This window comes from Castor canadensis, chromosome 17, assembly GCF_047511655.1.
Source record: "Castor canadensis chromosome 17, mCasCan1.hap1v2, whole genome shotgun sequence".
Lineage (NCBI taxonomy): Eukaryota > Metazoa > Chordata > Mammalia > Rodentia > Castoridae > Castor > Castor canadensis.
The window spans coordinates 46,838,208-46,850,156 of NC_133402.1; the positions used below are offsets into that span (position 1 = coordinate 46,838,208).

Sequence of the window (11,949 nt, forward strand, 5' to 3'; positions counted from 1 at the left end):
AAGTATTTGAAGAAAATGAATGGCTCCAAATTTCTCAAGTTGGGGCAAAACATCAACTTAAAAATCCGATAAATTTCATGAATTCCAAGCAGGATAAACACAAAGAATGGCAAAAATGCTAAAAATAAATGATAGGTACAATTCTTTAAAGTAATCAGAGAAAAAACATTGACACATTTTATGGGTGATATGATGATTGCTAACCTTCTATCAGAGATAATGGTGTCCAGATGACAATAGAATAAATATCTTTACAATGCTGAAAGAAAATATTGCTGATGCAGAATAATCTGCTTTTCAAAACAAAATCCCTCAAAATGAGGGTGAAATAAGGAAATTTTCTAATAAAAAAAAGAGCCAGCAGAATCTTTTACAACAGATCTATGCTCAAGATATACTAAAAGAAGTTATTCAGGATAATGCAAATTGACACCAGACAGAAACTTGGGTAAATATAAAAGAGGATATATTTTCTCCATGTAATGTCTTTAGAGACTGTTTAAAACAAAACAACACTGTATTATGTTGGCTTTTATATATGTAGATGTGGAGTGTGATAGCAACAATAAGGGGATGGAAGAAAGTTCTTACATTTTATATGAGGTAGTATTGTACATGTCATACTGTGATATGATACATACCTATGGCAAGCACTAAAATAATAATTTAAAGAAGAATAGCTAAAATGTTAACAGAGGAATAGAAGTGGGATATTAAAGATAGTCTGGATAACCAAAGAGAGCAAGAAATAAAAGAGAGAGAAAATAAAATACAAATAGAAAAATATGTTGCAAAGTATAAACACAATATCAATAACTATATAAATTGTTAGCGAACTAAATAATTCAATTGAAATAATTGCCAGGGCTGGAGGAGAAAGATTAAACTCCATGCTTTCTCTGAGAAATTCACTTTAAATTATAAAACAAAACACCATATAGATTGAAAACAAATGGTCTGAAACAGATATACCATGCTAAGAATAAGCATTAAAAAGTTAGAATGATTAATATAAAAAAATAAACTTGTAGACAAAGAATATTATCAGAGATAAAGAGTTGAGACATATTTCTTAGTGACTCTAGGGTCAATTTGCAAGACATATCATGTACTCTGAACATGGTATCCATCAATTCTGTGATATTGCATAACCCAAATCTAATTAGTGATCAGGAAACAGAGTAAGTCCAAATTGAGACACTATCTACCTGGTAACTGGAGTGTTCACAAGTGTTGAAGTCCACGAAAGACAAGAAAAGCTTGAGGAACCATTCTTGATTGAAAGAGACCTGAGAGGCATGCAACTAATAAGTGGCTTGCGATCCAGGGAGAGAAAGGACATCACGTGCAAGGTGAGTAAAATCAGAAAGAGGGCTGCAAATTATCTGGCGATATTGTGTCTGTGGTGGCTGCTTGCTTGTCTGGTGAACTGGGAGGTGAGTATCCCACTGCTCGTAAAAGCATGCTGAAGTATGAAAGGGATGAGGCATCAGACTTGCAACTCACTTTCAGATGATTCTGGAGCACATATGTCTGCATATCTATCTATCTATCTATCTATCTTTCTTGTATGTATGTATCCATTAGTGAAGTATGTATATATGTAACCATCCACTATGTATGTAGACATGTACATATGTATCCATCCATCCATATACCTGACTACTTATGTATCTATCTATCCATCCATATCTATATACATACATATCCATCTACATATCTATGTATCTAGTATGTATGTATGTATCTATCTATCTACCTATCTACCCATCCCTCTATCTATATATCTATCTATCTGCCTAAGAGAGAATGATTAACTTCAGGCAAATGTGATAAGATATTGATGTTGGGGAGTCTGGATGGGGATAGGGGAATTCTTTTGCTCTTCTGGAAGCCCTTCTGTAAGGGTGAAATGGGAAAACAACAAGAGTAACAATAACAATGAGGTTGGGTTGCACCCCAGGAACCCATGAGGTCGGGGGATGAGAGCTAGGAGTGTTGGATGGATGAGGAAAGCATGGCAGGGAGAAGCCAGATGTCCCATTACATAACATTGGAGGAAGACTGTCCCCCTTGCTTGGCTTATTTCATTTAGTTCTCAGAATGGCTGCATGTGAGGAGTACTAGGCTCATCTTTATTTTATAGGTAAGGAAACTGGGGGCTCAGAGTCATCCATTGAACCAGCATTTCCTTAAGTGCTTACTGTGTGTCAAACATGGGTGAAGTTACACAAAAGCATATTGACTGTGAGGCATGCACATGTGTCACTTAGTGTCAGTACTGGGAGGAAATGCATTAAACATTAATATGCTTAGAGCAGCCATATTTGGGTACTGGGGTTTCAGAAATTACCATTTCCTTCTTCCTTTCTCTTTCTTTTTTTTTTTTTAGCTGTTTCTAGTTTTCTACATTAAACACATATTGCCTTTGAAATAAGGGAGGGGGCAAGTATTACTTAAAAAATGAACTGGCAGGGTGTGGTGGCACAGATCTGTAATCCTAGCTACTTAGGAGAATTGTGGTTCAAGGCCAGCCTGGAAAAAAAGTGTAAGCTTTTTTGGTGGTGAGCTGTAGTGAAATATTTCTCATTATGAAATCACTGTTGCTTGAGAATTGTTTTTGATGTGGTTTTATTTTTAATCAAAGTAGTGGATAAATGTTTCTTAAAGTGGAGAGCTGACATCCACCTCAATTCTCAGACCTGCGTTTCCCACAGGAAGATCAGGGCAGGGTTACCTCCTCCCCTGCAAGTTTTCCAGACCCCTGTGACACCAGCTTCATTGACAAAGATGACATGTGGAACATCCAGTCTCCACCCAAAGGGAGAGGGTGCCCAGGTAAAAGTACAAGTCTAGTCTCCAAAAAAGGGAGGAGGTCAGCCCAGTGGTGTCACTGTGTCACAGGTGAGACACCTATCCATCTAGGACGTCTTCCTCCCCTTTCCTATCCTGAGCACTCTGCAGCAGCCCCCACTCCTGTGGCTTGTGATCTGTCGATATCCCTTGTCAGTCCGCCTCACTGGCCTGAGTGCTTCACAAAGACGGATGCCCCTTGTGCCTCAGTGGTTCTCAAAGCTGTAAGAACTTATTTTTCATGAAGCAGGACCTGACTCAGAGCTGTTGGATGAAATTGGTTTTGTAAGCCATCATAGAGTAAATGAGTGAACACAGACTTCAATGCAGGCGCCAAAATGATGCTTTGGAATGATTTATTGGCCTGAGTGATTAAATCATACTGCTAATTAAAAACAATAACAACAGACCAGCAAGTACACCTGAAGTCTGTCCTTGTTACAATCATAAATATTGACAGAAAAAAAAAAACCAAAAACTAAATGAAAATACATCTAAAATTGCACACTGGTTGTCTTTGGGTAGTGAGATTGTGGGTGATTTTGATGTTTTCCTATTTTCTTGGTGCCTTTAAGCTTTTCTAGAAACAAGTTTTTGTTTTAGGAAAACAATTTTTGAAGCAATATACAGTATTTCTGAGGGAAAAGGGAACAAAGAATGGTAAATTGCGGTCCTTGATTAGAGATGAAGGGTGAAGGACATTTTGGGTAATAAGATACTTGAGTTAAGGGCTTCTTGACCTCTCACACCAACACAGGATCCCTCCCCGCTGTCCTGCAAGGGCAGTCATCTTCCTAGTGGGCATTTCTCCCTCCTAGCTCCAAACACCATCAGTTGGCATGGCAGGCTATTATTTTTTGCTGCTAGGTTAAAGGGGACAGCCAGAACTTGATCCATTAAACAGAAGGCTTGGGAGAAGAACCAGAAGGAAGAAAACCAGCCATGCCTCATTTTGCCTCTTGTTAATTTCTGCAATAAAGCCATCAGAATTTTCCAACACATCAACTAATGTGCAAAAAATGGAGTTTCTGAAAAGTGTTCAGAAAGAAAAGAATGGTAGCCAGATGCCGATGACTCTCGCCTGCAATCTTACCTACTCAGGAGGCAGAGACCAGGAGGATCTCAGTTTGAAGCCAGCCCAGGCAAATAGTTCTTGAGACCCTATCTCAAAAAAAAAAAAAATCACATAAAAGGGCTGGCAGAGTGGCTCAAGGTATAGGCCCTGAGTTTAAACTCCAATAGTGCAAAAAGAAAAAAAAAAAAGGATGATAGATAAAAAATGAGGAACCTGTTCCTTTTGTGACTATCAGGAAGCAGAACATTAGCTTGTCTGTGTTCAGCCTCTGCCAGAAGTATTTGATTTTACCAAATATAAAATTCTCTCCATGGGCCTGGTGTTGTGGCTCATGCCTGTAATACTAGCTACTTGGGAAATAGAGATCAGAAGTATCAGTGTTTGAAGCCAACCCGGGCAAAAATTTAGTGAGATCCCCCATCTCAACCAATAAGCTGGGTCTGATGGCAAGCACCTGTCATCCCAGCTATGAGGAAAGTGTAAGTAGGAAGATTGCAATCTAGGCCTTTCCAGGCAAAAAGAAAGACCCCAACTGAAAAACAGCCTAACGCAAAGAAGGACTAGAGGTATGGTTCAAGTGTCAGGTCCTGAGTTCAAATTCCAGCACTGTCAAAACAAAACAAAATTCTAAGGGCTTTCTTATTCCACTGCTTATAGCAGTTCCCAAATCCTATTTCTCAGTGTCAAGTTCATCCACCCTGAGCTCTATGTTCCCCAGAGTTTCCAAGAGTCCAGATCCTGCCGAGGCAGCAGAGTAGGGGAGGCTCCATGAGTGGAGTCGGCTGAAGAAATCGCTGTTTCTCAGTTCATTGGTGGGAGTGTTGGGGTTTGCCACAGTGGCTTAGTTTGCAAATGCTAATATTCACAGATCAACATCCTGTGTGGGTCCAAGCCCTCCCCTGACACCCACTATCTTAATTTCTGGAACATCCCACTTCAGTCCTTTCTACCAGGGAGAAGTCCAGGAAAAAGACTGAAGACCCAGACGTGACTTGGTTTAGGCCACCTTTAAACTTCTGACCCTAAGTGGCTATGATTTCATGCTGTGCCAGGTGTCAGAATCCAGTGGGGAGAGCCACACTGTGTCCATTCCTTGCCTGGTAGTGTGAGTGGCTTGTCACTCCCACAGGGACCTTGGTCAGCCTCCAGTGGTCTTAGTCAGAACCCAGCAGAGAGTTCCTGCTCTCCTGTGGATGGGGACATAGAGCTGACCCTCTCCAGTCTGTCCATGGAGAGGAAGGGCAGCCACATAGCCACGTGCCTTTGGAACAACTGGCGGAGGTATTTCCGGAATCGCTCACCTACGAAGACATAGATGATTGGGTTGGCACAGCAGTGAGTGTAGGCAATGACCTCCGTCACTTGGATGGCCATGTCTAGCTGTTTGCTCTGTTCACACGGATCAGTGAACAGGAGGTTTTGGAAAGCAGCAACAAGTATACACAGATTATAGGGTGTCCAAAAGAGGAAGAAGATAAGCATAATAACAAAAATCAGACGGACGGCTTTGACTTTCTTCTCATTGGGTCGTTTGAGCAGAATATTAATGATCCCTGTGTAGCAGACAATCATGACAATAAGAGGTAAAATCAATCCTAAAATGTTCAGTTTCAGAGCCTGGAACCGTTTCCAGTCTGTCATGCTTTCAAGAGGGAAATGAGTGCTACAGGTGTAGTGAGTGAACTCCTTCTGGGTCTTGGAAAAGTACAAGCCAGGAATGGAAGCCAAGATGGACACAGCCCAAGTGATGCTACTGGTGATGATGCCAAAGGTGACAGTCCGGGCCCTCAAGGCAAACACAGCATGGACAATGGCCAGGTACCTGTCGATTGTCAACAGAATGATGAAAAAGATTTCACTGTACAACCCTACATAATAAAGCCCAGAGAGCAGCTTACACATGCCATTCCCAAAAACCCAGTTGTCCTTCAACTTGTAATCAATCCAGAAGGGCAGCGTGAAGAGGAAGACCAGGTCAGAAGCAGCCAGGTTGAGGAGATAGATGCTGGTCATGCTTCGAAGCCTCTTGTACTGCATGAGGACCAGGACCACCAGGACATTACCAACCAAGCCAATGATAAACACCAGAGAGTACAACGGTGGCAGCAGTTGTGCCGAAAAGGCCCTCACATCCACCTTCTGGCATGGGGCTGTGTCCCCATAGTCATATTCGGTGGTTATATAGTCCTCTGTGGTGGATGAATTCTCCATGGTGACTTCTCCTGTGGATCAAAGACAATAGTTCCTGTATTTATTTTGCAGTGGGCAACAAAGGCAAGGCATTTCTTCAACCAATTGACAATTATTTATTGATGCCTACTGTCTTCCAGGCCTTGGGGATGAAACAGTGAGCAAGGGAGACCCAGGTCCTATCTGTTCTCATGGACACTATAGGCTTCAGCAAGACAACTTCATGGGCCAGGCATGGTGTATACATGTGTAATCCCAGCTACTCTGGAATCAGAGCTCAGGAGGATCACAGTTTGAAGCCAGCCTGGGAAAAAGGTTAGGAAGATCCCCATCTTAACAAATAAATTGGGTGTGGGGATGCCTGGCCTGTCATCCCAGCTACATAGGGGACATAGGTCCAAGATCATGGTCCGAAGACAGCTTGAGAGCCTATCTAACAAATAACTAAAGGAAAAAAGAGCTCAAGGACATAACTCAAGTGGTAGCAAGCCTGTCTAGCTAATGTGAAGCCTGAGTTCAAGACCCAGTGTGACAAAAAAAAATACAAGTGCACAAATCATTAATTCAATTGTTCAGCAGTGGGTGCTGTAAAGGAAAAATCCACGGGACAAAGGGACATTTTCCCACATTATTCATGGGCTCCCGAGGGCTAAGGCCCATTGTTGTCCCCACTTTAGAAGTGGTGACACAAAGGTGCAGAGTATTTGGAAATGAGCCCAAGGCCCCACACCTGGTGAGAATGAGAGCCAGCGCTCAAAATCCCCAAGGGCGTCACTCTATATCCTGCCCTGAATCCACTTGAACTTCCTGCCTCTAATCACAGTGGTGACCCTGCGCTGTGCAGTCCACAGGCGGACTCTGGACAGGAAAAGAGTCCTGGCTAAGAATCAAAGACTTACAAATAGATCTTTACTGCCTTGGGTCTAAAAAGATTCTCAGCCAAGGGTGACATCGTGTCCCTGGGGGGTGGGCACTTAAAAATGTGTGGGCATTTTTTGGGGGGGATCACAAAGACTGGACGATGCTACTGTCATTTGATAGGCAGGGCCATGAATGTCCTGCAATGTAAACGTTACTCCCAAACACCCACAGAGCGACCATAGTGCAATGCTAGTTGGTCCTCCCCGTTACTCTGTAGAGGACAGCGAGAGTGGCAGAATGGTCCCGTCTGGCCTGTGTCACTTGGCACTTATGTGCACAGGTAGGTCTATGGGTTAACTCCAGAGACCTCCTGTAGAGCCTCAAGGGGGCTTCAGAGGGAAGCATGCATAGAGAAAATGGGATGTGACCTAGAGACAAAAAGAGAGAGAAAACTGGGGGGTCGGAAGAGAAAAGCTCAAAGGCCTTAAGCCATGCAGTGATGTCACAGTGACAGACAACAACTGGACATCTGAAATAAGCTCTTGGATGTTTTTACCCAGGACTGCCTGGCAGCAAAGGAAAAAAGAGCCCCTGGATACCAGGTTGCCTTGAAGGACTTCTCCCAGCCTCCACTTTTTAGCATATCTTTTGAGTCTTTCCCAATTGCTTATTACTTATTTATTGTTTTGGTGGTATTAGGGTTTGAACTCAGGTCTTTGCACTTGCTAGGAGGACCTCTATCACTTGTCCAATTCTCCCAGCCCTTTTTTGCTTTGGTTATCTTTCAGCCAGTGTCTCGTGCTTTGCAATCTTTCTACCATGTAGCTGGGGTTATAGGAGTCCACCAGCATGCCTAGCTCTCTGATTGTTTATTGAAGACACCTCTCCAAAGGAAATATGGGCATTGGTGTTATCTATTAGCTATGTGACCTTGGATAAATTAATTCACTTCTCTGGACAAAGTAACACCTACCTTGCAGGATTACTATAAAAAATATCTTACCAGACATTCAGTGGGTATCAAGGGACCTCTTTCCCTGCAGTGGGCCTTCTCTGAGGCCTGTCACTACCTGGATGTTCCAGGCTCTAGTCTCGCTCTGACGGATGTAACTTATCTCCAAGTTTCCCCTGCTAGCTTTCTTTGTAGATAAACTAGAAAATGATTTTTCCTGACAAAGATAGACAGTAGCAGTCCCTTTCATGTGAATGATGCTTTGAAGTTTCTAAAAAGGTGATTTCATAGAATCAGAGCCTGGGAAGGGTGTGGGGTGGGGGGGTAATGGGGAGAGAATGGCTAGCGGGTATAGCGTGTAGTTGGATGTTCTATAGCATGGTAGGTAACTATGATTGCCAATAATTAGTTGAATATGTCAAAATAGCTGGGGAAGATTTATAAGGTTCCAAGTTCAAAGACATGATAAATGTCTGAGGTGACAGTCTGATGATTATACAGTGTATACAGGTATTGAAATGTCCCATGACATCCCATAAATGTACACTTACTATGTGTCAGTTAAAGCAAAAATAAGTGAAATTTCATTAAAAATGAATAAAAATAAGTGAAAATTTCAATGTTACTATTGATTGAAATTAGTTTGACCCAAATGACAATCAATTAAGTAGATGACATCTACTTCGCCATTCCTGATTTGAAACTGGGCCTCTGCTACTCTCCCTCTACTCTCTCTAAAGAATGTTTCCCACTTAAAAAATCCACATTCTGCAGTGACCCATGGAAGGCAGAGATATTCTGTTATGGTGTGCAGGAAGGAAGGTAGAATGGGGGGGTCTTTCATTTCCTACCAGACCCAGCCCTAAGACTCACTCTTTCTTCTCTTTCCGATCAGCCCTTGTTCTGGGGAAACCCAGCGGGCAGTCACTAAAGAAGCCATGAGAGAGATGTTTGCCTTTTGCATCCCTCATGACTGCTCACGGGGAGGTCAGCTGAGTTTAGAAGTCAGCACTTCGTGCATGTTGTGGGGTGGGGGGAGCTGAGAGGTTTGCAGTGGAAGCAGCAAAACATAGAAACCACAAAGAGCAGTGGGTACAAGGCTGTCCCCATGAGCCCAGTTCTGAGAAATTTGGTTGAGTCAGCATTGCCAGGTGCCATTTTGAACAGAGTCACCTCTGCCCAGCCTCCAACTCTACCTGTTGTCTAACTTGTCAGGTCCCCCACAACAACTCCAGGGCACGCTGCTTCTAAAAGGAGATGACCTGGGGTGAGGCTTGTAGGAGAAATCAAAGGATCATGTTGCTGTCCAGTCAGGCCTGTTAATAGTCTGCTTCAACAGTCTATCTCAAGGTTGCTGCACAGAGATCAGCTGTAGCCATGGAAACTCCTAGGGCCAGGGTCCTCCTGCTTGGAAGTCTCTGAGCAGAGAAAGGGCAGCTTGTGGTGGTATAAGACACCCAGGCCCAGTGGTGGGCTGGCTGTCTTATTCTGGTTCATAAGAGCCAAATACATGCATCTATCTCTTCCCAGCTCCACATCTGGCATGTTGGAAGCTTGAAATTGACCACATCGGGAGTATTCACACATGGAAATCAGCAAATACTACACATCAGGGCTCTGTTTTTCAGGAAGGTTGTTATTATAGAGCACAGCACTGCCCAGGCTTCACAGACCAAATAGCAGAGCTGTACTGCTTGCTACTTGACGTGAGACCTAAAGGATAGTCAAGCCTGATGGTGGACTATGGAAACTTCAGTGATTTCCAACTCTTCTTTGGAAATATGCAGCCCTCTATGACCCCATATCGAAGAAAACTTCAAGTAGGAACCTGTCATGCCCCACTATCTTCAGCATGTTGGGTAATAGAACAGAACAGATGCATCTCAGCTTCCTGAGCCAGCTTCCTGCCTCTGGATGGGTGAAATTCTCCCTCCAAAGACGGACTGCAGGCAGTCCTGACTTTTGAGTCTCCTTGGCTCTAATCTTCTTAAGAAATTAGATCCATATCAAATCGCCCTGGTGTTGTAAGAGGTACTGAAACTGCTTTAGCTGAAAAGCACAGACCCCTTACTTAGGCCCACAAATTAACTAAAAGCAAGAGAAAAGCCTGGCATCCCTGCCTCCATTTTGTATTCATCCTTGCTCCAAGCCATTCTCTGTGCAGCTACTTTGTAATCACCTTGGGTTCCAGGAAGTACAGAACTGGCTGAAACTACCCCCCAAAAAATAGTAGAGACCCACGAGACAGACTACTCACCAGGCAACAATGACTTGTTCATCCTGATCAGTGATAACACTTCTTTGGACTGAGATAATGACCCACTGGCACACACCTGTGGCTGGGACTGTTTAACTGTACACACCTTTGTTCCCTGCCCTAATTTTTTGTCTGTTTAAAGCTAAAATTCATGTTGACCCTGACGATGACTGAAGATGGGCTGAGTGCTTACTCTGCCTCTTCGTGCAGCACATCTAGGGCTGTGTAATAACCTCCTTTCTCTGCCTTTTACCATGTCTTTGTTTGGTGAATAGGGGTGAGCTGTAGGCCATGACATGTGGAATCCCAGGAGTTTGGGCCTTGGATTCAAAACATCTGCACTGTTTTATTTTCTAATGAATATTTCCCTCTTGCTATAATTTCTTCACACAGCATATTTAGTTTTTCTCTATGTGAGAAAAATTGGCAAGTGATTTCTTTTTAAATAACTTTCCACAGAAGTTGCTTCTTGTCACTTCATACCAGCTGGCTTTCTTAATCACTCACCAACAATCAGTCACTCAAGAAAGCTTCCTTTTTTAGCAATAAACTATTTTACACTTCAACACCCAGCCAGTACTAAAAATCCACCTAGTGTTCTAAGTGTTGATTATTTACAAAGTAGCACTGGGCTACTTATAACATCTCTCTGCCTAGTTCTCAAAGCATTCCCCCTGATCTTGAAGGAACACTGAGCTGCACCCAGGTCTTCAAGCACCATTGCCCTCAACAGTAACTGACAACACAGACAAGACAAGCACCACTTACTCAGCTTCCAAGGGATTTCGTCCACAAGGGCTTTGCTTCTGGTGCTTTTAGCGTCTTTATGAATTCAGGGTTCAAGGTCTTGAACCAAGAAGGAAGTACTCAGCTTCCTGTAAGATGATGGAGATTGGACTCCAGTTTTACAGTCTTTGAGAACGACAAGAAGGCGGGTAAAGTTCTTCTTTTTGTATGGTTGGGTGCTCTGAATGACCACACACCCACCAGCAGTTGCTACTTCCTAAGGGCCAAGTTCACTACAAGGATTTTTTTGCTCACTGTGCTATAGTTCCCTGTTTTCTCCCAGGAGCACTGCCCTAAGGGATTTGTGTAGGGTGAGGTTGGGTGGCTTTGGGCGAGGTAGGTGACAATGAGCTGTCCCCACAACTGTGGAGCAATTGGGTAAGAGCTGGGTTGGGGCAGGGCATGGAGTTCTTGTGGTCGGCGGGTAGATTTATTATTATTTTTTTTAAGATTACAAATGGAAGGATTTAAACAGGAACTCTCACTCTTGTTCCTCAAAATCATCATGTTGATAAACGAGGACCCAAGAGAGTTGGCAGCTTCTCTTTGGGGAGTCTTATCTACCCTACCACTAACTTCTCACTGCCTCTCCTCTGTTTCCCAGTCCCCTCCCCATCAAACTCCTCAGAGTGGCTTCACCTTGAGGACACTCTCACATGGAAGGAGTACAGGTCTATCGGTTGAACTTTGCCTTTCCTGTCTGATCAGTACTCTTGTTTCATGCTGTGGTCAAACATGGGCCACGTTCAAATCCCAGCATTTCCTTACACCCCTCTAAGTCTTATCTCACTCTGCCAAATGAAAATACTGAACAATTATGGTCATAGGAGGATTCAACTTGTACATGAAAGGAAGGGTGTACTTGGTATGGGGGAGGGGTATGGGCATAGTTCCCAAGATAAGTTCCCTGGACTAGCAGTAGCAGCCCCTGGGAACTTTCTTGCAATGCAAAACTAGAGAGTGGGATGAGACTCA

At 43.2% G+C, this 11,949-nt stretch overlaps 1 protein-coding gene across 1 annotated transcript; it reads right to left on the minus strand.

Moving 5' to 3' along the window:
- Positions 1–3,192: 3,192 nt before the first annotated feature.
- Positions 3,193–11,262, minus strand: Ccr1 (C-C motif chemokine receptor 1). The gene is made up of 2 exons (XM_020179564.2): positions 10,957–11,262; positions 3,193–6,150 (listed from the first exon to the last, which is right to left on the minus strand). The coding sequence occupies exon 2, from the start codon at positions 6,137–6,139 to the stop codon at positions 5,087–5,089; it is 1,053 nt and encodes a 350-aa protein (XP_020035153.1). The 5' UTR covers positions 6,140–6,150; positions 10,957–11,262; the 3' UTR covers positions 3,193–5,086.
- Positions 11,263–11,949: the final 687 nt, after the last annotated feature.

Coding starts and splice junctions, on each gene's coding strand:
- Ccr1 (XM_020179564.2), bottom strand. CDS start 6,139: ATGGAGAATTCATCCACCACAGAGGACTATATAACCACCGAATATGAC.